Source organism: Vicugna pacos, chromosome 12, assembly GCF_048564905.1.
Source record: "Vicugna pacos chromosome 12, VicPac4, whole genome shotgun sequence".
Lineage (NCBI taxonomy): Eukaryota > Metazoa > Chordata > Mammalia > Artiodactyla > Camelidae > Vicugna > Vicugna pacos.
The window spans coordinates 57,500,777-57,528,548 of NC_132998.1; the positions used below are offsets into that span (position 1 = coordinate 57,500,777).

The window sequence follows — 27,772 nt, forward strand, 5'->3', positions numbered from 1 at the left end:
GTTTGTTGAGTGAATAAATGAACAGATGAAAGAACTGATGGATAACCTCATTTCTTTGGTCCTTGTCTATCTAGGGGCAAGCTGGGGCTGGAGTCTGGGTAGGCTGCCAGCCAGTCAGCTGGTCCTTGCTCCTATCCCCACATTCTTCCCAGGTCCCACCATTTTGGATTGCAGGAGCTGCCCTCTGACTTAGACGATATGGAGGGGATGGCTGGGAATGCCCCCTGTGGACATTTTGAGGCCAATGTGCTTACCCAGAGCTGCTGTCAAAACTGCTTCCACCCTGAGGAGGCCCACAGAGCAGTGTGCCAGGTGGGCAGTCCTTCCTGAGTTGTCGGGGTGGTTTGGGATGGGGGAGTCTGTGATGGGGGAGGGGCCTCGCTGTGCCACTAACTTGCAGTTAGACCCAGACACTGACCCTCCTCCTGGGCAGAGCCTCAGTTTTCCCATCTGTACAATGAGGTGATGGGACTATGTTAATGTTTCCCATGCCGGTCATTCGCCTCTTGCTTTTATGATTTTTTTGCCAAGCCTCATGAAATCAATTGCTTACCTTATTGTCCTTTAAATCAACAATTTTTTGGGGGGAGGGTATAGCTCAAGTGGTAGAGCACATGCTTAGCATGCATGAGGTCCTGGGTTCAATTCCCAGTACCTCCTCTAAAAATAAATAAGTAAACCTCATTACCTCCCCTCCCCAAAAAACCAACAACAACAAAATCAAACCAACACCCTTTTTTCACTTATACTGACACAAAACTTTACATCACCACCACAAATAGAAACCTAGGATCATATCCTTTATAGAGCAGGTTTAAAGGAAAGAAAGAAAAAAAAACCCCAGAAATGTCATTAAATTCTAACTAGGGTGTTGTTGGCTAAAGGCTCTGAGCCTGAGTTCTGCTGTCACTCTGTCAAAAAGGGAGAACGGTAGGTGTTAGGCATTAAAGGTCCCCCACAGCCACTGGAGACTGTCTCCTTGAAGGTATTGAAGGAGTGAAAGGGGAGGGGTTTTCTCACTTCGTGATGGATGTGATTTTAGGCTAAGCCCTGGTGCATGTAAACCTGAGCAGCTGGTACACACGTTCTGAGAAGCACAGGACCCGTGAATCTCCAAGGGCCCCTCCAGCCTTGACCCCCTATGGCTCCATCATCCCAGGGGGTTGCTGAGGCTCCTCTTAAGCTTGGCAGCCATCCTCATGCAGGCGTTAGGCTCTAAGAGGTGGCCATTGTAAGGGAGTTGCTGTTCAGCTTTGGAGCCAGGCAGGCCAGAGTTCCAGTCCCAGGTTTGCCATTTACCAGCTGTGTGACCTTGGGTCACTGATCTCTGGTTTCACTCTCCATATGGGTAAAGTGGGGCAACAAAGCTTCTCACTCAGGGCATCCGGCCCTGCTTAGCTCAAGTCACATGTGGCTAATTCAATACACATTAGTTTCCTCTTTTCCACCTTCCCAACCAGAAAAATAAACCTGGGAGATTCTTTCCTACATCTCTTGATACCTCCAATAACAGTTCCTCTACCCTCACCCAAGTTCAGGGAACAGACGCCTGAAAGCCCCGTGAGTCCATCTCCCATGCAAATGACCTTCTCCCAATGAGTGGGGAGATGGTAAGTGTGGAACAGGAGAAGAACCTTGGATTCAGTTCTGAGTTTTAGTCTCAGTCCCACCACTTCCCAGCTGAGAACTTGGGCCAGCTCATGTGTTCACATATATTGCAGAGGTGCTTAAAATGTCCTGAGCATAATGCTAGATGTTGGGGAAACAGTGATAAATAGATCAGACGCAGTTCCTGGTTCATGGGGCTTACGGTCTAGCAAGAGAACTGGAGACTGAGAAAGTAATCATGCAAATAATTATTTAATCGTGGTTGTGATAAATGTTATAAAGGAACAGCAAGAGGCATGAGGGTAAATGATAGGGCATCGGGGAATGTTTCTCCAAGGAAATAATATTTCAGCTGCTGGTAAGGGTTGTGAGGGCATGGCCAGTGAAGTTGGGGGAAGAGGAGAGGAAGGGAACAGTATGTGCAAATGCCCTGAGGCAGAAAAGAGGAGAAACATTGGAGAGAGGGAAACCAGAGAGAGGGAGGGGCAGAGGGACTCTAGGACAAGGATGGAGAATGGGGTGGGGACTGGGATTCACCGGCCTTGTGGGGACTTGTGGACATGCTGAGGACTTTGGTCTTTTTCCTGAGAGGCACTGAAGGAGCCACTGAAGGTTTTAAACAGGAGAGTGAAGGGATCAGATTTGCATTTTCAAAAGTCAGTCTGACTGCAGGGCTGAGAATGGACAACAGGGAGTGAGAGTGAACCAGGTGACCAGTGAGGAAAAGTGCAATTACTCATGCCAGAGATGTTGGAGACTTTGAGATGGAGACAAATGCACACGTTTCAGAACTAACTGAATAGAAGAATCTAAAGGATTTGGTAACTGAGTGACGTGGACGGGGGTAGAACATGGCTGACTGCTAAGTTATTTCCTGAGGCAGTGTTCTTGGGATGGGAGGTCTGTGTGGAGTTGTTTGGGTTGGTGAGTGAGAGGTCCCTGGGGATACACTGGCGATGAGGGGAGTTGACTTAACATAAGGCGCTCAGGAGCCAGACCTCAGCGGGAGGCAGAGGCTTTCAAGTTATCAGGATCTGGCACCGATGATCTTGCTTATGGAAGAGCAGTTTCAAATATGTGGAGTTACAAAATCTGTATGTTAAAAAAGCACCCCCCAGCCTTGAGGGAGCTGTGCAGTTCCCAGCTGGACCCCTAATTACACATGGAAACAAACGCATCCCTGAGGAGCCTGCTAAAGGTATCACCTGGGATTGGAGCCAGTTCTGACATCACCTACGTTAGAATATGCAGAAATGGCCCCAGGTCCCAGAGCAACCCTTTCCCAGAAGCTTGCTCCAGCTCCCCTAGGATCCTGGGCTCCAGAAGCATCTCAGTTCTACTCTCAGCTGAGTCTCACAGGCTGGGAGGAGGACATATCCCTTGAAATCGCACAGCCTTGACCAGGTCCTGGCCAGGGAGGGAGGAGGGAGGAGGGAGGAGGGGCTAAGTGGGAGAGTCCGGCTGTGTGCCAGGCCCCACACATTCCTTTTCAATGCATCTATTCTTAAGTAGACTTAACATTCTATTGATTTAACACTAATAAAATTCTATTGAATGTTTTTATACTATTATATTTAATGTGTACAGACCAGGCACTTTACAAATATTAACTCATTTAAATCTCATAACACCCCTAGGAAGTGGGTTCATTAATCATCCTGTTTTGTAGATGACAAAACCAGGCTCAGAGAGGAAAGCCACTGGGCTGAGGTCACCGAGCTGGGAAGTGGAGGCGCCAGGATTGGGCCTGATGTCTGTCTGAGGCCAGAGCCCATGCTGACCCGCCAGACAGGAATCAGAGCTGGGGACTGGCTACTGGGCCTACTCCTTCGGGTAGTGGGTAGTGATGGGGTGGAGGTAAAAGCAGGGAGGAGGTGCTGGGACAGGCTGGGGCTCCTGCTGGACTCAGGACCCCTTGAGGATGCCCCGTGAGCCGCTCCCTCCTCATTCATGTGCTGAGGTCCCCAGGGCAGCCAAGGCGCCAGGCCGGGCTGCAGATCTGACACCTCCTGCTACCCAGCGCTGATCAGAATCTAGCTCTGGGGCAGGGGGCGAAACTGAACCCAGCCAGGCCTTCTGTGGCGTGGACGGTGCAGCAGACACCCCAGCCCCACTCCTTGTCATGCCCAGATCCCACAGTGGCGAGTGGCCTTCTTGGAAACCAGCGACTCCATGCCCACCCTGGGGCTGTGGCCAGGCTATGGCCTCCGCCCTGGTTCTGGGCTCCAGGGTCCCCAGGGAGCCCGCGCCCAGGCCCCCGCCCGGTCTGCTCTCAGGTGAGCCACAGGGATCAGGTTCCTGCGGTTTCATGTCCTGCATTGTTCTTGGCTGGGCCCTGGCTTATGAAACAGTAATGAGGGGCCCCTGCTCCCGCAGCCGGCCCCTCTAAGGTTTCCGCTGCCTCGGCCGATGCCGCCACGGCCCAGAGTCGGGGCCTGGGAGGGCGGCAGCGCGGGGGCCTGAGCCGGAGCCCCCCAGGGACGAGGGTGCTGACAGCCGCCAGCCGCCACCGCCAGAGCCCGCCGCCCAGGTAACCCAAGAGGAGGCGGGGTGCAGGGTGCTATGACCACTGTCTCCCACCCCCAGGGGAGGGCCCTGGCACCCCAGGAGGTGGGAAGGAATGGGGGGGCCTTCCCAGAGGGGAGCAGCCGTTCCCCCCGGGTGAGCCCAGCACCAGCCTTCGCAGGTGTGGCCCTGCTCAGGGCAGGAGGGAGAGAGAGGCCGGCAGTCGGCTCAGGGCCCCCCACCCCCACCTCTGGGGCCTTGACCCTCTAGCCCTAGAAGCCCCATCATCTTCAGTAGGGCAGATCTCTGCCTGCCTCCAAGGTCTTCTTTCCCATCTTCTCCCTCAGACTACCTCTTCCTCCCTCGGGCATTTTCCATCTCCAGATCAGCTTAACCCTCCCCCTCCCCCTCCCCCTCATCTCCTGGCTACCAAGACCCTTTTCCCTTTTGTGCACTTCACATCCTCAGGTCTGCACTCATGTATTTGTGCCAACATACACGTGCTTGCATGTGTACACAAGTCAGGTGGGTTCACTGAAGTGTATGTTTATAAAGACACAAATAAACATACACGCACTTTTGCAAACCGACACACCAGTGTTCCCACAAGTCGTGCATACACATGCATGCACATGCACACACTTGCACACACACAGGCCTTTATACGCACACATACCTATACCCATGTACGCGTGCACATACCCTGCATCTCTGCCAGACCCCAGCTTGGGTCCCAAGGGGCGCTCCCAGTCTGATGGACAGCTCTCCTTGAGAAGTATGAGATCCCTGGAGGTGTCTGGAGACTCTTCACGTCGCCTGGTGGGGGGAGGGGCTGCGCAGGGGGAGGGGAGCCCCCACGTGGGCCATAAGCTGCCACCTCTCCAACTCTGTCTCAGGAGCCCAGGAGCCCTCCAAGTGCTGAGGCACCCTACTGTGACCTACCCCGCCGCCCGCCTACCATTGACGACCTGTTTGGTGCCTCGACCTCCAGCTGCCAGTCCGTGGTGGGTCCAGGCCTTGGGCCAGGGCCCGAGAGGTGGGTAGAACCCTGGGATCTGAGGAGGGGCTCCTGGGGTAGGATGCCATCACCCACCCTTCCCCACACCCCCCTTCACGATGGCAGCCTCCGTCTGTGATGGCTGCTGGCATGGGTCACACAGTCAGTCCACTCAGCTTGGGCACAAGCAGCAGGGCAGGTTCCATGGGCCCTATCTCAGAGGATGGATCAGCTCTGCATCCACCCGGCAATTGACATGGCCCACAGCCCACTCATTTCCTGGTTCTCTTTGCACAGCTTTAAAACATTAAAGTGTCAGCACCCAGGGGCAGTCTCCACCCACCTCCCTGACCACGCACTGCTCCTCCACCCCGGGGCCTGAGTTGGACTGAAGTCCCTTTTGGGGACCATAGTGCCTTGTGGAGGCATGGCTAAGGATCTAGAAACCTAGATTCCAGCTTCGGCTCCCTCCCTGATGGGCTCTGGGACCTTGGGCAAGTTATTCCTTCTTTTTATACCTCAGTTCCCCTGTTTAAAAAAGAAGAGGGATTGAATCAAATCAGCATTGCTTTGGGAACATATGTTCCTTAAAGGTAGTCATTATTTAAAAAACAAACAAAACAACTCTGCCATCAAATATGTTTCAGAAAGTCTGCGATAAACAAATTCGAATAGCTTGCTTGCAGGACTTGTCAGAGCCTTTAGTTTGCTAGCATGAATTTGTACTTTTGGGTGGGGGAGGTAGGAGAAGGATGTAATGTGTCTTAAACTTATTTGACCACAGGCCTCTTTTAAAAGTCATCACCCATTTCTATCCTGTAGGCCAATCTGTGGGTCACCCTTTGGGGATACTGCCAGCTCTAACTGGCTGCCTTCTTTAAAGCAGGATTTTCTGTACAAGTCCGTCCCTCAGCATCCAGACTTGTGGCCCTGTCACTGTCCCTGGAATCCTGCTACCTCTCAGAGCGCCCCATTAGTCTAGCATGATTCTGTCTTCTTAGTCTTACTGAACCTGGGATCCTCTCTCCTGCTTCAGTGACATGGTCAGGGCTGGGGCCATAGCCCTGGTTCATAATGCATCTCTGCCTTTTCCTGCCTCTGTGACCTTGGCCGGTCCCTTGACCTCTCTGAGCCTCAGTTTCTTCATCTGTAAAATGGGAATCATTACATTCATTTCAAAGGGAGGCTGTTGTAGCTAAATGAGGCAGCCCATGTAAAGAGCAGAGCACAGAGAGTCCTCAGTGTTAGTCCCCTCCTCCACTGTAATGTGAGGTGTGTGTGTACCTGGGTGGTGGTTGGCTGTTACTCCTTAATTCCCCTTACTTTGAGGGAAAAAGTCATGAGTCTGTCTCCTCTCCCAGGGGCCCATCAGCAGGGCTCCCTGCAGAGGGCCTCACAGCCGCTCCCAGGAGCCAGGAACCCGAGGCAGTGCCCTACCTGCCCTCCTCCCTGTGTGGCAGCTTCAACGAGAGCTCTGACTCTGGCACCAGCTCCAGCCCTGACTGCGACGCCCCTGATGATACCAGCAACTCGTCCTCTGTGGTGAGATGGGGGTGGGAGGCCAGGGTAAGAGCAGCTCTCTGCCCTGGGCCAGCCCTGGGGTTCCCACCCAAATCTCCAGGCAGGGCTGAGCCTCTCACACCAGGAAACTCAGCCAAGGTCCTCTGGAGACTTAGCTGCACCTTGGGCCGCCCTAGACCTTGCGCCTGGGAGAGGCTGGCCCAGGGGGCTGAGGGTCTGGCTATGAAAAAGTGGAGGAAGGCATTTCGGTTGTCAGGGAGCTCACCGTGAGTCACCAGCGGGCTCAGGCTGCCAACAAGTGTCAGTTCACAGAGGGCGGGGATGGTGGGTGTGGCATCCAGAGCAAGGATGGGACTGTCCCTAGGCCCTGCCCAGGTCACACACCGCTGAGCCGCGTGACCAGCCCTGGCATAGATCTCCAGGGACAGAGGAAAGGGAGCAGATTGGGGGGCCTGACAAGGGCTGGGGGCAATTTAACTGGGAGAAGAAGAGATGCAGGGGAACTTTCTGGTGCATTCACCCCTCAAAGGGCTGTCATGGGGCAGAAGAGACAGGCTATCCATGGGGCCCCAAGGGGGAGTGGTAAGTTTCAAAGGAAAACAACCCAGCCAGGTGGTCCTTGTCTTGGGAAGTCCCCCCACCCCCTGTCTGAGGTAGAGACGTCCATGGTTTAGGGGCCAGAAGTCTGAGGCTCAGAGAAGGGAAGTGACTTACTTGAGGCCTCACATCCGGGAAGTGGTAGAGCTGGACTTTGAACCCACCTATTCTTCTCTGGGTCCTGGGGGTGTCTCTGGGGTGGGGGCTGCTATGCCAAGGCCCTCCTACCATACGGAGTCCAACTGCCCTGGGTTCAAGTCCCCTTCCATAGAAACCATTTCCCAGCTGTGTGATTTTGGGCAAGTTCTTAGCTCCAATGAACGTGCCTACCTCACAGGGTTGATTGAAGATTCACTAAAAAAGAGCCCAGCAAAGTCGTGGTCTCTCCACGTCAGTTCCTTTTCCTTCCTTCTACCCATCTCACGCTGGGAGTGCAGGATCTGGGCTCTTTCTTTTTATTCTCCAAACACACTTTCTCTTCCCCTTCCCTGGCAGGACTGGGACACTGTTGAGAGGCCGGAGGAGGCCCCCAGTGGGGACAAATTCGCCGTGATGATCCCAAGGAAGCCGCAGGAGGGGCCAAGAGCTGACAGCACCCGAAGGGCTCCTCTCCTCACCCGGTCCCCTGTGGGAGGAGATGCTGCAGGCCAGAGAAAGGAGGGTGAGTACCTTCAGCCAGGCCAGTTTGGTCCCTGTGACCACAGGTGTGGGGATGTCCGGGGGCCTGGGAACTAGATAGCTGTGGGCCATGTGGGCCCCTTGAGACATCTTATTTTGGCAGCTTGAGTCTTAATAATAGTAACAGTTCCCATATAACTATGGAGCAGCTATAATGTGCCAGGAAATCTGCTTTAAATACATCATCTCACAACTGGTGGGTTAGGATCTTCAGGTTGCAAATGACAGAAACCAGCTGAGTAAAAGTCTCAGGGAATATGACTTCAGGCATGGCTGGATCCAGGTGTTCAAACAGCATCAGAAATCTGGTCTCTGCTCTGCTTTTTTGTGTTGGCTTCATTGTCAGCCAGATCCTCCCCCGATAGTGGCATGATAAGCAGCAGCAGGCTTATCTTACCTAATTTTCAACCCCCACAGTAAGAGGGCACAATTTTCCCTATAGATGTAGCCAAAGTCCTGGGAAGGGTTTTCCCTGGGACCCAGCATGGGTCATATGCCCAACCTGGTGATCTGGGATGGGATCAGCTCCCTGTGCAAACGTCATGGTCTGAGAGTGGAGGAGAGGAGATGGCCCAAAGGAAATCAGGGTGATGTTCGCAGAGAAAGGCAAAGGCTGCTGGTCGGGCCAAGCCCATAGATGCCTATGACACTGGTCAGCGTCTTGCTGTCATGTGAACCCAGGGTGCTGGGCCCTCCATCACTACTGCACTGTGTTGCCTCCTGGTCTGTGTCTTCAACATCATCAGCATTTGGGGCTATGGGGCCAGGGCATCATGTCCTAACTACTGGGGGACAGTCCTGGCTTCCCACAGCTCCTTACTGTTCAATCAGCAAACATGCAAGCGCTAACCATGTGAAAACCCTGATGCTAGACACTGTGGGTGTTCAGGAGGAGTTCGACGTGGTTGCTGCTCTGGAAAGCTCATCATCTAGTAAAGCAAACAGTTGGGAGGTGACGAACAGCAGCCCAGGACAGAGGAAGAGCAGAAACAGCTGTGTGGGGCTGTGAGCCCGGCTGGGGTGGGGGCAGGGGCAGGGGCAGAGGAAGAGCTTCATTCCAGTCAGGGAAGGACTCATAGAGGAATGCCTTCTGGACGTGGCACTCTAGCTGAGGAAACAGCTGGGTAAAGGCTTGGAGGTGTAAAAACGGAGCATCCTGGTACACACAGCTTTAGCATAGATGGGAGTGTACAGCTGGACCAGACCCTGCGGAGCCTCAAGAGTCTAGCCAAGGAGTTTGGACTCTCTTCTGTAAGTAGTAGGGGGCCACAGAAGGTTTTTGAGGATGGGAGTGATGTAACTGGTCCTGCACGTTAAGAATTTCACTAGGGCAAGGGTGTGAGGGATGAATTGGAGCAGGGCAAAGCTGAGGGATGAGAAACCAGTTAAAGAGACTGTTGTGACCTCTGGAATGATAACTGGTTCGGGCACAAATCACCTGCTGATGCTAAATTCCTAGTGAAAGGTTGTCGGGGAACAGGATATTCACACAGTCTCAAAGTATCACCCCTCAGATTACACATCGATTACAGAGGGAAAAGGCAACCTTAGGATGGGAAGATCTGGCAGACACCACCTTAACCCAGTGGCAGCTCAGCGTCCCAGCGAGGGGCAAACCGGTACCAGGTGCTCCCATGTAATGCGCAGTGTGAGGACATGGCATCCTCTCCGAGTCTCGCTGCTAAAAATCCATCCCCTGCGTCTAATCCCAGCAGCACATCAGACAAACCCAAACTGAGGGACGTTCTGCAAAATAACTGACAGAACTCTGCAGGAAAGACAAAAAGGGCTGAGGAGCTGTTCTTGAATAAAGGAGATGACAGAGACAGGGAAGTGAAATGTCCTATGTATCTGGGCTTGGATCTGGGAGAGGAAAGGACAGAGCTAGGAAAGGTATTATCGGGACAGCAGGGGCTATTTGAATTCAAGCTGTGTGTAGATAACTGTATGGTATCCATGATGTATTTCCTGAGTGTGATAATGGGAGGAGACTGTCCTCGATCTTAGGAGGTACATATGGAAGGCTTAGGGGTGAAGTGTCATGATGTCTTCAACAAGGTAGATAGAGCTAGACAGACAGATGATATGTAGGTAGGTAGGTAGGTGGGTTGATCAAGCAAATGAGGCAAACCGTTAACAGCTGGTGACTGGCTGAAGGATGGATGTATGCGTGACCCGCTCCTGCTGTCCTTCTGTAGCACATTGCAACTGTCCAGATGAGAGACGGAGAAACCTGAATTAGGGCTGCGGCTGCAGGATGAGGAGGGGGCGAGGAGAGACACTGAGGACGTAGATCTGATGGGACTAGGGACAGCGGAGAACTGGGGAGAGAGTGCAAGCGGTGCTGACTGTGCTGGATCTGAGAGCCCGGGAAGAGATCGAGGCTGGGGGCGCCCAGCCAAGGGTCAGGGCCTTCTTCACTGGCTGTTCCTTCTCACTCTGCTCTGCTGATGCCTCCTCCTCTGCTCAACCTTCAGATATCAGACTCCCCAGAGTCCAACACTGGGCCCCCTTCTGTTCTCTCCCCGCTTACTCAGCCACTTCAGCTTTGAATATTGTCTGGAAAGACCCGTTATCTCCCAAGTCCATGCCTCTAATCTTAATTTCTCCCCTGAACTCTAGTTCATCTGCACAACACCCTCTCCACTGGGTGTATGACAGCAGCCCAAGCTCAACACAGTGCTCTTTATTTTACTCCTTCGATAAGTGTTTATTTATTCATTTATATATTTTTTAATTGAGGTATCATTGATTTACGACATTATATTCAGTTCAGGTGGACAACACAGCTGATTCCAAATTTTTACACATTATACTCCATTTAAAATTATACAATATTGGCCATATTCCCTGTGCTGAAGAATGTATCCTTGTAGCTCATTTATCACAGTCGGTAAGTATTCACTGAGCACCTGCTATGGGCCAGACCCTGTCTTAGTGCTGCAGAAACAGACAGACAAGACCCACCCTTACGGAGCTGGCAATCCAGTGGAGGGAAGGCAGACAGAACACACATGGAAAGCTAGACCAGTTAAGACAGGAGGCTGTGAGAGTAAGTGGACAGGGATGGCCTCTCTGGGCAGGTGACATTGTAGCTGAGATCTGAGTTGAGAAGCAGAAGGAACAGTCAATGCAGAGGCCTTAAGGAGTGGGCAGAGGTGGTAGGTTCAAGGAGAGAAGGAAAGTGGGGTGATGGGAGCATGTGGAGTTGGGGACAGGGTTGGAGAGGAAGCTGGCATGAGGAGTCACCAGCAACCTGACCCTCCTTCCAAACCTGCTTCTCCTTGCCATCCCTCTTGGGCCACCTCCCAGTCTGCAAAGCACTCTCAGTGGGGTAGGCTGGGCAGAGCCCGGCTGGCGGAGGGACAAAACACAGATGTCCTAGAACATCGGTAGAGCTTGCTCTGTGTGTCCACTTAGGGCGCTGCAGGAGTGGAGTCAGATCCTGGGTGGGCTGAGCTCAAAAGGATGCTTGTCATGGGTGGGAAAGGGAAGAAACCGGGGACAGTGGTGCTGACCCTGCTGTGAGCCACTAGAGTGGCGGCAAACGCCATCTCAGCCAGCACCCATGCTCAAAGGGCCCGAAAGCTCCAGGATAAGGCAGAACTCAGAGCTGGAAGGCGGTGGCCCAGTATTATTGGCCACCTATGGTGTGCTAAACACATTTCTAAGCCCATGCAACACCGTGGAAAACAAGAAGGCCCGGCCCCTCCCCCCAGGGAGCTGGGAGGCTGGTGGCAGCGGGCAGAGCCTTGCCAGCCATGGGAAATGCCTGAATTGGTTTTATCCCAGGTGCAGTTGCAAGCCCCTGAAGTTTTTTCAGTCTTTGATTTTGAAATTACTTTAGTTTTATAGAAGAGTTGCCAAGATAATACAGAGAGTCTCCATTATGCCCCTCACCTGGGTTCCCCCAGTGTTGGCATCTTACATAACCATAGCACAATTATCAAAATTAAGAAATGAACGTTAGGATTGCACTTTGCATGCAGTCACATCTTTTCAGTTTTCCCCCACCTGAGATAGCTCACAGTCTCTCCTTGTAAGCAGGCGTAATCTAGCCAGGTTTGTTTTTGGAAAGGATCTCCCTGAACGGGACGAGGACCTTGTGCCCAGAGTGCACATGTGGGGGGCTTTTGCAACCATCCAAGTGAGAAAGGAGGATGGCTGAGAGCAGGGAGGTGGGAGGAGGTGGATAAGAGAAGCAGGCAGATTTGGAACATCGTGGGGCATCAGTTCACCAGACAACCATGGTGCACGTGTTAAGTTCTGCTCTGTGCGTGGTTCCAGTTCCTTGCTGTGTGGCAACTCAGACTTCAGTGACACCAGCTCAGAGAGTTTAGAGGAGGCGGAGGTCTCAAAGTAGAAGAGGGATGGCAGGAAAGCAGTTGTGGCTCCTTCAAGGAGAGGCCACAATACCCTTTACTTCTCTCCTAAAGCACCAGCCCAGGGACACACACAGCTGGTGGCCACTACCTGCTTGGTGACCAAGGGACTGAGGGGGGTTCAGAGTGACACCAAGATTGTGGTGTCCCCTTCATGGATATGGGAGTTGTGAGGGGGTCACTGTTTAGAGAAGTGACATGAATCCTTTAGATTAGGGCTTCTGAAACTATAATGTGCATGCAAATCACCTGGGAATCTTACTAAAATGCAGATTCTGATGCAGTGCGCCAGGATGGGCCCTGAGAGTCTGTATTTCTAGCAAATCCCCAGGTGAGGCTGATGCTGCCTGTTCACAAAAGGAACTTTTTAGAGCTCTCGCACATGAATCTCACTAGAAGAGATGGGAGAATATCTCGGAATCCAGTTGCAGGAAGTAGAATGGGGAATGGAAACTTGCTAGGCAGTAGCTGTTGGAGCCTCCTCTCCCTCTCTGCCGCCACACAGGCTAGTGTCAAAACTGCTGTCTACCAGTTTGCTTCTTTTCAGGGACTCCCCCGACTTTGCGACCTTGGCTCTGGAGCCCACCCACCATTGACTGGGTCAGCCTGAGTTTCAATTTCAAATTAATGACCTCAGCTTGAAAGCGGCATCCAAGACCTCCTCCAGTCTGCTCTGGTCAGAGGGGTGGAGTTGTGTGGTAGGGACAGTGGGTCCTCTAAGAAAACAGTGTGGGGTCTACCCCAGTCATCCATCTCAGGAGACAAAGAAGGGAAGGCTGTGGGAGCTGCTTGGACCTCTCCCCTAACCTTGAACCTGCCTCTTTCCTCTCTAGGCACCAGTGGTGGGAGCCGAAGCACTGGACAGCGCTGGGCGAAGCTCCGGGGAGAAAGCAGGTACTTCTCCCTGGAGCGGCATCAGTCAGCACTAACCCAGGCCTCTCCCATGACACCACAGAGCGGACCTCGAAGTGCCACCCTCCAGGCTTCCACACAGCTTAATACACCCCGGGCCTCCTCTCCTCCCCGAACCACCCAACGGGACACCCCCAGAACCTCATCTACCCAACAAGACACTCCCAGGACCTCTTCCACACAGCAGAACACCTTCAGAGCATCCTCTCCCTCAAGAACCACCCAACGGGATACCCCAAGAACCTTGTCCACCCAACAGGACACTCCCAGGACCTCTTCCACACAGAAGAACACCCCCAGAGCATCCTCTCCCTCAAGAACCACCCATCAGGACACCTCCAGAACCTCATCCACCCAACAGGACACTCCCAGGACCTCTTCCACACAGCAGAACACCTTCAGAGCATCCTCTCCCTCAAGAACCACCCAACGGGATACCCCAAGAACCTTGTCCACCCAACAGGACACTCCCAGGACCTCTTCCACACAGAAGAACACCCCCAGAGCATCCTCTCCCTCAAGAACCACCCATCAGGACACCTCCAGAACCTCGTCCACCCAACAGGACACTCCCAGGACCTCTTCCACACAGCAGAACACCTTCAGAGCATCCTCTCCCTCAAGAACCACCCATCGGGACACCCCTAGAACCTCATCCACCCAACAGGACACTCCCAGGGCCTCTTCCACACAGCGGAACACCTTCAGAGTATCCTCTCCCTCAAGAACCACCCAACGGGATACCCCGAGAACCTTGTCCACCCAACGGGACACTCCCAGGACCTCTTCCACACAGAAGAACACCCCCAGAGCATCTTCTCCCTCAAGAACCACCCATCGGGACACCCCTAGAACCTCATCCACCCAACAGGACACTCCCAGGACCTCTTCTACACAGCAGAACATACCCAGAGCATCCTCTCCCTCAAGAATTGCCCAACGGGACACCCCCAGAAGCTCGTCCACCCAACAAAATAATCCTCAAGTTTCCTCTCCCCCCAGAGCCACCCAACAGGACAACTCCAGAACCTCTTCTACCCAACAGGACAAACTTCTAACTTCTGTTCCTACTTGTACTCCCCATCGGGACAACCCCAGAACTTCTTGCATTCAACAAAATTCTCCCAGAACTTCTTCTACACAACGGGACAACCCTAAAACCTCTTGTACCCAACAAGACAATCCAAAATCCTCTTCCTTATGGCGGGAAAGCCCTGGAAGCTCCTCCTCTCAGGGCTCCACCCAACAGGACAATCCTGGACCACCATCTCCCCATCGCTTCTCTCAACGGAACAACCCCAGAAATTCCTCTCCCCATCGTACTAACAAAGACATTCCATGGGCCTCCTTTCCCCTCCGGCCAACCCAGAGCAATGGCCCCCGAACGTCTTCCCCTTCACGCTCCAAGCAAAGTGAGGTTCCCTGGGCATCCATTGCCCTCCGGCCAACCCAAGGTGACAGGCCTCAGACCTCATCTCCTGTTAGATCAGCTCAGCGTGACCCACTCCAGTCCTCCTCTGGCCCTACCCTGCACAACTCACCATCCCGGGCCACTTCGTCCTCCCATAACCCAGGCCATCACAGTGCCTCCCGGACTTCTTCACCTCTGCACCTCACTACCAGTGGCACACCCCAGACCTCTTCTGAGCCCTCCCAGCCTCCGTGTGCTGTGTGCATTGGGCACCGGGATGCCCCTCGAGCCTCATCACCTCCTCGCTATTTGCAACATGACCCCTTCCCCTTCTTTCCAGACCCCCCCACCTCTGAGAGTGAATCACCCCACCATGATCCCCCCTATATTCCCCCAGCTGTGTGCATTGGACACCGAGATGCTCCTCGGGCTTCCTCACCCCCCCGCCACACCCAGTTTGACCCATTCCCCTTCCTCCCAGACACATCAGATGCCGAGAACCAGTCCCCTCAGCATGATCCTCCTCAGTTCCCCCCACCTGTGTGTATCGGGTACCGTGATGCACCCCGGGCCTCCTCCCCACCACGCCAGGCCCCAGAGCCCTCCCTTCTGTTCCAGGATCTCCCCAGGGCCAGCACCGAGAGCCTTGTCCCCTCCACAGACTCTCTGCATGAGCCCCCCCACATCCCCACCCCTGTATGCATTGGGCACCGGGATGCACCCTCCTTCTCATCCCCACCACGCCAGGCCCCCGAGCCTTCCCTCTTCTTTCAAGACCTCCCTGGGACTAGTATGGAGAGCCTGGCCCCCTCCACCGACTCTCTGCGTGGCTCCCCAGTGCTGCCCCCTCAAGTGTGCATTGGGCACCGGGATGCCCCTCGAGCCTCCTCCCCACCCCGCCACCCGCCCAGTGACCTAGTGCTCCTGGCAGCCTCACCTCCGCCAGGCAGCTCTGGGGGCTCTCGGGGCTCCGTGCCTCCGGGGGAGGCCAGGCATAACTTGGAGAGGGAGGAGTACAGCATGCTGGCCGACCTGCCCCCGCCTAGGAGGCTGGCACAGAGGGAGCCAGGGCCCCAGGGCAGCAACGGGGGCCGCGCCCGGAGCCCTGGCCGCGCAGAGGTGGAGCGCCTCTTCGGGCAAGAGCGCAGGTGAGCCCAGGGCGGGGTCAGCTAGGTGGGCTGGGGAGGAGGCTCGGCAGCAGGACAGGCGAAAGGTTCACTGGCTTAGGTTGCAGATGAGGAAAGGGTTTAGACCCCCACTCTGCCACTTACTGTGTGACCTTAGGCAAGTCACTCTACCTCTCTGTTTCCACGTGTTAGGAGTTGCTTTTGATGATTAAGTGATATCGGTCATAGCCTAGTGGTTAAGAGCGAAGGCCAGGGTCAGGTAGGCTGGGTTTAAATCCTGGGTCAAAGCCATTCCCCAACCTATGTGACCTGGTAAAGTGATTTAACCTACCTGAGCCTCAGTTTCCTCCTCTGTAAAATTAGAACATTACTCTGTTAATTTAAATGAAGTTAAACTCTCAAACCCTTTGATCCAGAGTTACAGGTTTGTTTTTTTCACCTTATGTGAGCAAGAAGAAGAAAGTATCCGATTTTTTATCTTAACAAAGAAAACTCATGGGTCCCATGCATTTCAGAAAACATGTCAATTTAAAATGTATGGCCAGAGTCATATATTTTAAATAAGAGAACTCATAGAATTACAGACTTTGGAGGTTAAATGTTCCTTTCCTGGGACTTGGCAACAGTGCCTGAAGTCCAGGCATCCCGCAAGTCTCTTGGGTCAGGCATTTACAACCCAGTAGAGCATCTGCTTTTCCACAGCTTCCAGGAGAAGAATCTCCTCCTGAGATTTCTTTCTCCAGCAATTCCAGCCTCAGAGCCTTTAAGGATCAGGGCTGGAATTCCATTAATTAGGGTTAAGAGAACAAAAAAAATAGGTCTGAAAGTCTCAAAACTTTCAGTGTAGAATTCAATAAATTATAGCATATTTACCAAGACCGGGTTGTACAACCATCACCACAACCTAATTTTAGAACATTTCTGTCACTCTAAGGAGAGGGTAATATTTTGCATCCACAATTCCTCTCTCTGTTGCCCCATTTTCTCTTAGATTTGAATCTACATGAAAAACCTTATCTCTCATTCTTCAGATTTCCTTTTCCAGTAAGTTTTATTCATCTACCAACCGGGTGACAACCTTTATGGTCTGGAGCATGTATAATTCTTTCTTTGGCCTCTTCAAAATAAAAAAACCAAAACACTGCAGTTTTAGGTTCACAACAACATTGAGTGGAAAGTACAGAGATTTCCCATATACCCCCTGTTCCTGCTCATACACAGCTGCCCCCACTATCAACATCCCCCACCAGAGTGGTACACTCGTTAGTCCATACACTTAATGCTGACACATCCTTCTCACCCAAAGTCTGTAGTTCATATTAGGGTTCACTCTCGGTCGTGTACATTCTGAGTTTGGACAGATGTATAATGACATGTATCCCCCGTTAGAGCATCATGCAAAATAGTCTCACGGCCCTAAAAACCCTCTTTGTTTTTGGCCCTTTTTTTAGGATAACTATTTTTGGTCTGAGGTCAATTTGCATACCTTTGACTTTATCTGGTAACTCAGCGGGGTCTTTAAACCAAAGTCAAATTTTCTTTCTTTTCTTGATAACTTTTAGAGAGATAAAGGGTTTATAATAGAAGTCTGGAATATATTTATACTTCTGTTAATTATTTAATTGTTTTTACGTAGATACGTCTATTCATTTTATCTTGCTCGCTTCGACGTAGGTTATTTACCTTTCTTTAAAGCTTTATTTTTGATACAGAAAAATTCCATATTTAACTTACATTTTTTGGTGAAGTACATTATTTACCTTTTAACCGAGGTTTTATAACTCTACTTAGTAATTAAAATTTTCCCTCTTGTATGGCCCTTTTCCCAAGTAGAAAACCACCTGTCCTCAGAAGATGAAATTTTAAAACCTGTTTAAGTATCTGTAAGGGACAGACTGAAATTTATGAATGGGTGGCTGGCTATAGGCCTGAACTTTTATTTCCTCCTATTTATTCGTTCAACATGTATCTATTGAGCATCTACTCTGTCCAAGCATTGTTCCAACTGAACCTGGAAAATTTTTCTTAAAGGGCCATTGCATTAAAGCATTAGGAATTTGGGCTTGATATCTTCATTTACCCCCACCTCCCTTGATGCCCTTGGAATCTCTTAGAATTATAGAAGTATTTCCTAGTCTCTTGAAATCAAAATAGAGCCTTCATGAAATTTGCTAGACTTGATGGCTGTTGTCCTTTAATACTCTCTGGAGGTGGAAGAGCCCATCCAGACTTCCAAAGGAATCGCACTTCCTTTGTCACCCTCGGTGCAGCCACGCCAACCCCCGGGAGCAGGTGGCCTAAGGAGGCACTGTTGCTTCTGCGTCAGGAAGGCTGGGTCTCTGTCGCAGTCTGAGAATTTTCTGAGTCCTTCACTCCCATCTCTCCATTTCTCTCGGGGTTGGGAGGAGAGTGGGGACCTTCCCAGAAGGAATGCTCATTGTGCAAGCCGGAGTTTATACGGAAGATGCATTCACTTGGAAGAGAACGCACATTTGCCTCGCTACCCTGCACAGAGTATTTTTTGCTGTCACCTCCCCACCTAGTCATTATCAATCCTCCTCATCTAGTCATGTTTGGGGTTTTTGCTTAGCAGAAACTCCTACACCCCAGTTCTGAGGGAAACTCACTCTAAAGTATCAGATCTCACAGAGCAAGGAAACTCTTTCGCTTCAAATTGGATTAAAACTTGAACCTGACCAGGCAGCCCTCAAACTTAGAAACATTTACTCCAGAGCAGAGAACTTTGGTTCCCCGTGAGCCAAGCGCTAAGAACTGCTAAAAACTCAGATCACTTTATAGATCAGATTCTAATGACATTGGCAAAAGCCATAAAACAAGAACAAACCCCAAGCTCGTAATTGTTTGACTCTCTGAAGCCTCTATAGAGTTTCAGCCCAGTCCCCAAGCTGTCAGCAGACTACAGAGCCCAGGTCCTTGCTCAGGTCTGAGTAGAGATTCCTCTTACTCCCTTTTTGCTGGTTTATTCAAGGCTCAGCACCTGGTCATCTTTTTCAGGTTCCTCCTGGTTTGGTTCAGCCATCAGAGACACAGCTCCATTTGGCAGTTTAGGTAACGTCAGACTCTCAAACCCTCTTGAAATAAATATTCAGTGGAGCGGTTAGGTCTTTTGTCTTGACCCCTTTACAAGTAGGAGGGAAGAAATATGCCCAGATTCTGTTTGGTGTTTCACGTTTCAACAGAGATGTTATATTAAATATTAATAGTCATAGCTACTAATTACTAAGCAAGACAACTAGCTGGAACTAGGGACTTTCTACAGCTTAGGGGTCATCTTTGTAGGACGTGGCAACAATGCCTGAAGTCAGGGTGTCTTAGAAATGACATTCACATGGACAGCTTTATGCTGCCCTTTTTAGAGTTGTGGGGCAATAGAGGACATTTCTTCCTTCTGATCTTGCTAAGAGCTCCTGAACCAGCAGCTAGGAGTTTCCAAGGCTAAGTGCCGGAATCCTGTTATACTGAGGGGAAACATAGGTAAGCCTGAGAAGTCTAAAACTTACCATATGGACAGGAAGAGGGCAGAAAGAATGGAACACATTCTGCATGACATTCTACATCTCCCGTCCCCACCTCATGGGCTGCAGGAGATGAAGTGAGACAGTACCAGTGCCTGGGGCATAGGAAATGCTCGGTAAACGGTTGCCATTATGATCACGTGTGCACAGTGCCTGGTACACAGTGGATGCTCAATAAATCTTAATTCCTACAGGGCCCAGTAAAGCCTTTGTCTGGGGTGAGCCAAAGGCTGCTGGTGGGGAGGCGGTCAGAAAGGAAGTACTGATGAGATAGGAGGAGGTCAAGGCCAAGGCTGAGCACCCCCCTTCCCACCCTTTTTTCATTTCATCTTCACAATAGCCCCATGAGGCAGGTAGAAGAAAACAGTGTCAACCATTCCCATTTTACAGAAGGGGAAACTGAGGCCCTGAGAGGATCCTCCCTCACTTAGGCCCTTCAGTGAGCTTGTGGGTCCTTGGCTCTGCCTCATCTCTTCCACTGGGGTTGGGAGTAGAGGAGTTGGGGTGCCGGGAGTGGGACAACCCCAAGGGCCCTCAGAGGGGTGGCTGCGTTTGCTCATAGGAAGTCCGAGGCACCGGGGGCCTTCCAGGCCCGGGACGAGGGGCGGTCGCAGAGGCCCAGCCAAGGTCAGAGCCAACTTCTCCGAAGACAGTCCAGCCCTGCCTTCAGCAGGGAGGTGAGCACTGCCCGCCTACCCCCGGGCCCTGCACCCCCAAGGGGTGAGCCACTGCTTCTCCCCTCCCCCAGGTGCCAGGTGGGGGGCCTGGGAAGGGAGGTTCTTTATGAAAGGGTCAGAGTCCCAATCATGGGTGTCCAGCTTCCCCCTCTCCCTAAGAGCCAGCAGCTCTTGGCAGAATTGAGAAGGACCCCAATCATTCCATCTTGAAGATGGCCCTTCCGTGCTGTCCCCTTCCTTCATTAGGTACCTGCCATTTTGAGAAGTTTTCAGAGAAAACCTCCCATGCACCAGTCCAGCTCTAAGGGCTGTCCCTTCCAGGGTGGGCATTTCTATTTTTAAAGAAACTCTCAGACGGCAAGGCCCAACCCAGTGGATGGGGTATTGGTGGTGGAAATTCCGGCACCTGATAGCCTGGGTTGGAATCAATATCTTGGGGGGAGGGGAAGCCAGGAAAGTGAGCAGCTGTTTGCAGATCTCATTCTGGGACTGAGGAAGGTGGGCGAGAGGGAAGAGCTGCTGCCCCCAGGGAGGGAATCCAGGGACCCTAGGTACTTTTTGACCGGCCTTAATCCAGGCTGCTGTGAGGACACAGTTTGCATCTCCCTGAGGCCTGGCTAAGACCCCAGTTTCCTGTCCTCCTAGACAGAGACCACCCAGTCAAGGTACTGGAGCCTCACCCACCCCCTCACCTCATCCTCAGGTAACCAAGCCCCTTGTGAAGCAGGCAGAACCGGCCTGGCAGAGCCCAGCAGAGCCCCCTCATCCCAGGAGCCCCGAGAGGCAGCCTGAGGGGGACCGGCGGCTCCAGGGGTCCTCACTGCCCCCGAGGACGTCAGCCAGGACTTCTGAGAGGGAGCAGCGGACAGAGAGACCTCTGGAAATTGGCCGGGCGGGCCCAAGGCAGCCTTTAGGAGGGTGGCAGAGTCAGGAGGACCCACCAGGATCCTGGGGTCTGCACAGACACCTGGAGAGAGGCTGGGGCAGCCAGGAGAAGGGCCTAGGCCTGAAGGGCTGGCAGGGACTTGGGGAGCCCAGACAGGGGCCTGCCAGAGACCCAGAGGGAACATGGAGGGGCCCCACTTGCCACAGGGGGCAATCAGAGGCCTGGGAGGAGCACCCCCAGAATGGGCTACGGGAGCCCCCTGACAGGCCAGCTCAGAGGGGCTGGGGCAGCCTGCAGGAGCTGTCCAGTCCTCACCAGCCTATGAGCCCCTCAGAGAACTCCAGGGCAGGCCCAGTAGAGTTCTCGAAATCCCAGAGGCCTGAGACGCCCCCTGCTGTGGGCTGGTGGGCCGAGGGCGCCTGCCCACACCTGCATGGCCCCGAGAGGCGACCTGAGCTTGACTGGAGGGACCTGGTGGGCCTTCTAGGGGCCCCCAGAGAGGGAGCTTGGACCCACACGGAGGAGCCGACTCTCGCCTCCCGCCTTCCGAGGCTGAACTGGGAAGGCCTCCTGGAGCTCCTGCAGGCCCAGCTCCCCTGCAAGGACCCAGCTGGACACTGGGGTGGCCCGGCCACAGCTTCCCCAGGCATGAAGGGTACCCTGGAGCTGGAGCAAGAGCGGCACAGCCAGCCTGAAGGAGCGGCAGGGGCTACCCTCCTCAATGGATACAGCCCTGGGCAGTGGCCCCAGAGCTCTGCCCAGCCGTCCAGCCCTGCCAGCATCTCCACCCAGTGGCCAAAGACCAAAGTGACGAGTGGACCAGAGACCTCAACTATGGCTGATCTGGAGAAGGGCCAGCTGGGGCGCAGGAGCCCTGCAGAGGGCCCCAGCTCACCACTGGGGGAGGTAAGTTAGTCTCATTTCCAAGTCTTGAAAGTCAGCTTCACCCAGCCAAGTGTCCCCGGAAAGGCCTTCCCTCAGTTCTTGCACACAGTCCTCCCTCCTGACCAAAACCTTTCCCTACCACCAAACTGGACAGTGATAACGACCAGCACTTTTTTGAGCGTTTACTATGTACTAAGCCTTGGTCTGAATGTTTTATGGTATTTTCCTCATTTAATCTCTATAGCAATTTGATGAGAGAGGCACTATTTATTTACAGATAAGGAAACAGACACAGAGAGGTTAAGCCACTCACCCAAGATCACACAGCTAGTAAGGGCTGGGGTAGGGGTGGATCCCAGGTCTGCTCTGTGCAGATCACCCTGAGGCCTCAAGCAAGATGCTCTGGCCAGCAAGATGCTTTTCCCGTCCTGGCCACACAATACCTGGTTTGTGTTGCCTCTGGTGGTTCCTACCTGGCCCTGTCTGGGGCTGCAGCTAATGTGGTCACGTCCCTACCCTACTGCTGTATTTCAACTTCCTTAAAGTCCAGGACAGTTTCATTTACCCCTCTCTGGCCCCTATAGCTCCTCTCAGGTGGAGAAGCGGTTGTATAAATGCTCACTGGCCTGAATTGGCTGCTGAGACAGCTGCTTAAATGAGGGCCCATGTGCAAAAGAGGCCCAGCGCCTGGCACACAGTAGGTGCTCACTAAGTCCCTTCCCTGTCTCCTTGGCCCAAGGGTGGGATCACAGAGTCAGTGGTGCACCAGTGCCACACGGAGCATTTATCGGAAGATAGCAGGTGGGAAGGATCCTGGAGGCCAGCACCCTACAGCGTGACCTCAGCTCACCAGGAACACAGCATGTGGTTTTGGACACCTAGCCTCTCTTGGTCCTGGTCTTCCCCTGTAGAATGGGACAAACTGCTTCCCTGATAGACACCACTGGGGTGATGGGGAGCCTCCAGCTTGTTCATCCAAACCCTCCTCATCTCCACAATGTACTCCCCAAGGTAAGGGTTTACAGTGTGGAGGGCCCTGGGCTTGGTGCTTTATGTGCTTTGCCAGATGTACCTCAGCTGGATCCAAGGCTCAGATTCACAAGGCATTTGCCAGGGGTCACACATGTATAAGTCGAGAGAAATGAGATCAAAGCATCAATTCCAAAGCCTGAGCTTTTAACCACTGTGTTGTGGAGCCTCTGAGCCCCATGGCAGGACTCAGGAGCCCCCTGCTCTGTATTTCCCTAAGGCTTTTATCGTTTTGTCCTCTGGTCAACTCAATGCACAGACACCAGAAATGCAGGGCTGAGCCAGCTTCGTCCTGCCCTCATGACCAAGAGAGACCCAGGGATTTGTAGCCCCACATGAGAGGTTGCTGTCACGTTTGCTGGGGAGACAGGTGGACCATAGGCAGTTCAGGGAGGAGAAGATGCTGTGTCCCAGTGGACACCGGGATGCTGCAGGCTGGTTTGGTCCAAAGGGAAGAGGGAGGGACAGATTCTTCAGCTAGAGTTACTCCATGGTGGGGCTCAGGGTTCCCTGGGAGGTTAGGAGATGGCGACTGTGGAAGGATGGGAGCACCAGGGCATTTCACAGATGACACAGCAGAGGCATTCACGATGTCCTGCTGGGGCTCCTTGGCATGGCATTCAAGGCCTCCTGGACTTCTACCCCAGATTTGCCCTCTAGTTGTGCTGAGCTCGCTGCAGAGCTCTGTGAGCACATCTCCCTGCCTCTGTGCATGCTGTTCCTTGCCTAGTATTCTCTTCCCTTCCCTCCTCACTCAGCAAACACCTGTTCATCATTCAAGTCTTAGATCAGGTGCTCTGTTATAAGATGCCTCCCCTGAATACTCACCCTACTCCTGGATTGGTGGTGTTTCCCTTCTGGGCTTGGTGTTCTGCTGCTCTTCATCTGGTCACAATTGTTTTTCCTTAAGAAACATAAGCTCCATGAGGGCAGGAACTACGCCTACTTTATCTCTGTACCTCCAGCTCCTGGCCCAGAGACTGACACAAAGGAGGTTCTCAGTTCAGTGGTGGTTGACCAGTGAATACATGGATTGAGTGCTTGTAAGAAACAGATGGAGGGTGGGTATGTCAGTGGGCAGATGATGGATGAATGATGGATGACAGATATGTGAACGGGTGATGGATAGATGATATATGTTGAATAAATGAGAAAGAGATGTTGGATGGACGACAGATGGGTGGAGGGATGGATAGATGAGTGATGAATGGAACAGATGATGGGTGCTGGATAGATGGATGTTGCTTAGATGATGATTAACAGATGGATGGATGAATTTTGGGTATAATATGTTCAGACGGATGTTAAATGTTGTGGAATGTTGTGGAATATGAATGATGGATGGTAAATGAATGTTGGAAGGATGATGGATGAATGGACGCTGGATGAATTGAGGAAGGATACATGGATATAGGATGGACGGATAGATGATGAATAAATTGAGGATGGAAGTATTGGGATAATGGAGGTTGGATGCATGAGTGGGTGGATGATATAGGATGAATTTTGGATGGTTAGATGGACACACGGATCTATTGATGTTGGATGGTTGGATAGGTGGATGTTAGATGGATAGATGCTGAATGGATGGATAAGAAGTTGGAGAGATGATGGAATCTGGGGAGTAACCTGACCTAAGCTGTGTTCTTTCTTATCTCCAGTTCCAGTCTAAGGAGCTTGAGGAGTCAGAACGAAGCAGAGGCCAAGACTCACTGACTGGCCAGAAGCAGGCAGACTCGGTAGTTGGGTCATGGGTGTGGGCACATAGGGAGGGGAAGGGAAGGGAAATCAGGTTGGAGGTGGGCTGAGATCCTCAGATGAGCTCTGGGGTCATCCACACCAACGCTGGCTCTGCCCTGGGGTCATTGAGAAGAGGAGCTCTGAGGAGCTGCGCAGCAGGGCCACCTTCTGGCTTGGGGACCTGGGTGGGTGGACAATACTGGGGTCAGAAGCTCAGGGCTCTGCTTTCAACTTGCTACGATGCCCTGAAAAGGTCACTGCCCTTCCCTTGGCAAATGGCAGTTTGGCCCTGAGGGTCTCTGAAGGCAAGGTCCTTCTGGTTCTGGGGGGCTGGCCCGGCTGGAAGGGGTTGAGCTTCCAGGAGCCAGATCCAGAGAAGCACTGAAGAAGGCCGAGGAGGTACAGAAGTCAGCTGGGCCTGGAGGATATCCAGGGTCCTGGGGGCGGGAGAGATGTGTGCAGGGGGTGGGACCCACTGAGACTGCTCAGAGGCCTGGCTGCAGCTGGAGCACGTTGCTCTGCCCCTCCCCTCCCTGCCAAACAGACTGTTCTCATCACCCTCAGCCTCCAGAGAGGTGAGGTCAGAGCCGAGGGCCTGGGGCAGCGGGAGGAGGGGAGAAGGAGACAGGCTGTTCGAGGCTGTACATTCCTCATCCTGCTGTTCTGCTGTTCCCCATGCCACCTCCTGAGAAGCAGGGTGTGGGGTGGGGGAGTGGGAAGGGCATCTGTCTGGCCACCTGGAGCCCCCGGGTCTGGCCCTGCGGCTAGTCAGAGCTGGGGGGATTCTGCCCAACCCCCTACTGTGCAGATGGAGAAATGAGGGGCAGGGCCGTCATCCCAGATCACATAGTCAGTCGGTGGCTGGGCTTAAATTAGGACCAAGGGCTCAGGACCCCTAACCCACGCTTTCCCTGTTCCTCCCAATGCCGCTTCCTGGCTCTGCCCTGATTGCCTGCATGGCCTCATACAGTGGAAGCACCATTCTAACTGCTTGGTGGGCTAGCCTTCCCATCTGTGACATGGGAGGGTACAGGGGACTGGTCACTAAGGGCTCTTCTAGCTCTCACAGGGACTCTGACAACTTTGCTCTTCCTCTTTCTGGATCATTTCTTCATACTTCCTGGGTCCAGAGTTTTGTGAACAAAGAGGAAATAGCAATATAGGGGTCCCCCTCATGCAGTGAGCCCCAGGAACACAGAAAACCTCTCAATCCACCACCAGGAAGCCTGGACTGGACAGAATTGATAACTGCCTCATTCATCCATTCATTTATTCACTCATTCACATACCCTTAGTGAGCACCTTCTGTATGCCTCAGTGTGCGCCAGAGGCGAACTGGAGTGTGCAGCCCACAGTCTAGTGGTCAGGGCTGTGATGGGGATGTGGTGGCAAGGTGGGGGCAGTCCTTCTCCCAAAAGCCCCCTGCACCTGTGCTTTGACGCATCACATCCCACCTCCAGGGTGTCTCTGGATTCTGGAGAGTTGGGACGCTTGGGCTCTGTCCTGCCTCTGCCAGTAACCTGCTATGTGACTTTGGGCAAATGCCTCTGCTTCACTGGGGCCTCAGTTTCCCCAAACAAGGATGACTCCAAAGGGGGTGCACTTGGGGGCTCTGCTGGGTGCAGCTGGAGAAGTCTGACGACTCATCCCTTTCACAAAGGTGAGGAGAGTAGACAGATTGAGGGGACCCGGAACTGAGGGGCCCTTAGGTGACTCCTTGGCCCCAGATGGTTGTTGCCATCGAGAAGAGGGGCCAAGAGTTTCTCCATAGATATTTCTTTTTTACTTTATTTTTTAAAATTTTATTTATTTGTTTATTTATCCATCCATCCATCCACAGATATTTCAAGAGAGGCTGCAAATATGTAGTTATTCCTTTTTTTTTTTTTTTTTGGTGGAGGTACTGGGGATTGAACCCAGCACCTCAGGACCTTGTGCGTGCTAAGCATGTGCTCTACCACTGAGCTATTACCCTCTCCTGGAAATATGTAGTTATACGTTAAACCTCTTGATTATTTAACACTGAAACCTAATGCAAAATAATCTGAAAAGCCTATTTGGGCTGAACACACATCCGTGGTCCGCACTCCCCTCCCACCTGCCACCTGGGGCCCAGCTTTAGAGGGGAGAAGTGCACATCCCTGAGGGCGTTGAGCCCCAGGAACCCTCAACCAACATCAGGCAGCGTGAAAGAGTTAACCAGTTCTTTCCTCGACAGCTCTGGGAGAGGAGAAAGATGGGAACCCTGGGCCTTTGAGGTGGGCATGGCAGCGTGGACGGGGGGTTGTCGTCAGGGACTCCCCCCTCCCATCAAAGGTACCTGGGGGCCAACTCTGGACCCTGTTTGACAGGCAGACAAGAGGCCAGCAGAGGGCAAGGCTGGGAGCCCGCTCAAGGGCCGACTGGTGACCTCATGGCGGATGCCCGGGGACCGTCCCACGCTGTTCAATCCGTTCCTGCTGTCTCTGGGGGTCCTCAGGTGGCAAAGGGTAGGATGGCTCCAGTGGGGCGGGGGCGGGTGGGTAAGGGTGGGGAGAGAGGGGGAGGGAAGGGAAGAGTCTGGTGTTAGTCAAAGAAGAGAGAGTAGGCGCTGACAGGGAAGGCTTTGGGGCCCCCACAGGAGAAAGGAGAGATGGAAGCAGAGCCCTGAGCTCCCGTGGTCTCTGCAAGTCAGTGGGACATCCCACCTGCAGGACCGGGCTGGACTGTTTTCAGCTTTTGGGGTGAGGGATGATTGAATAATCTGCACAGCTGAAAGCTCCCTATCAGCAAATAGGCCAAGGGGAGCCTTGCTGCGGGGGAAGGGGAGAGGGAGGGAGGGCCTGCGAGGGGCTCTGGGATTGCAAAGTGTGTCTCAGACCTGGGCCTGAGCCAGTTGCACAAACATCTGGCATTACGTAACCCATCCCCTGCCCAGAGAGGGCTGTAAACACTCAGGCCTCTGGTTCAGGGTTTCCTCAAGGGCAGGGAGGGGAGGCAGCTGTGACTAGCTCTCTCCTGCCCCACTTCACGGTGGGAGGGAAGAGGCCTGGCCTTCTCCAGGGGCCACAGGCTGGATTGTGGGGTCTCTGCTCTCAGTGACAGGCTGACTCTCGTACCCTCATTGGTTTGGGGTCCAGCACTAGGCTGTATGCCCATTCTACAGAGGACAGAGACAGAGACTCAAGGAGGTGAGGTTGACCTGCCCGAGGTCACATAGCTAAGGTTTAGAGGAGCCAACCTCTTGCTGATTTCCCCCATTCTTGGAGGAGAGAATGGTTGCAGTCAAACCCACCAAGCCT

At 52.9% G+C, this 27,772-nt stretch overlaps 1 protein-coding gene across 1 annotated transcript; it reads left to right on the forward strand.

The window, feature by feature from the left end:
* Positions 1–198: 198 nt before the first annotated feature.
* On the forward strand, positions 199–15,763 carry LOC107033790 (TRIO and F-actin-binding protein-like). The gene is made up of 5 exons (XM_072972419.1): positions 199–312; positions 5,010–5,149; positions 6,472–6,652; positions 7,724–7,889; positions 13,122–15,763. Exons 1-5 carry the CDS (start codon positions 199–201, stop codon positions 15,761–15,763), a joined length of 3,243 nt encoding a protein of 1,080 aa, XP_072828520.1.
* Positions 15,764–27,772: the final 12,009 nt, after the last annotated feature.

Excerpts from the sequence above, each read along its gene's own strand:
- LOC107033790 (XM_072972419.1), top strand. The coding sequence starts at position 199 with ATGGAGGGGATGGCTGGGAATGCCCCCTGTGGACATTTTGAGGCCAAT. Across the intron at positions 5,150-6,471 it reads CTTGGGCCAGGGCCCGAGAG|GGGCCCATCAGCAGGGCTCC; the intron begins GTGGGTAGAACC and ends CTCCTCTCCCAG. Across the intron at positions 7,890-13,121 it reads TGCAGGCCAGAGAAAGGAGG|GCACCAGTGGTGGGAGCCGA; the intron begins GTGAGTACCTTC and ends TTTCCTCTCTAG.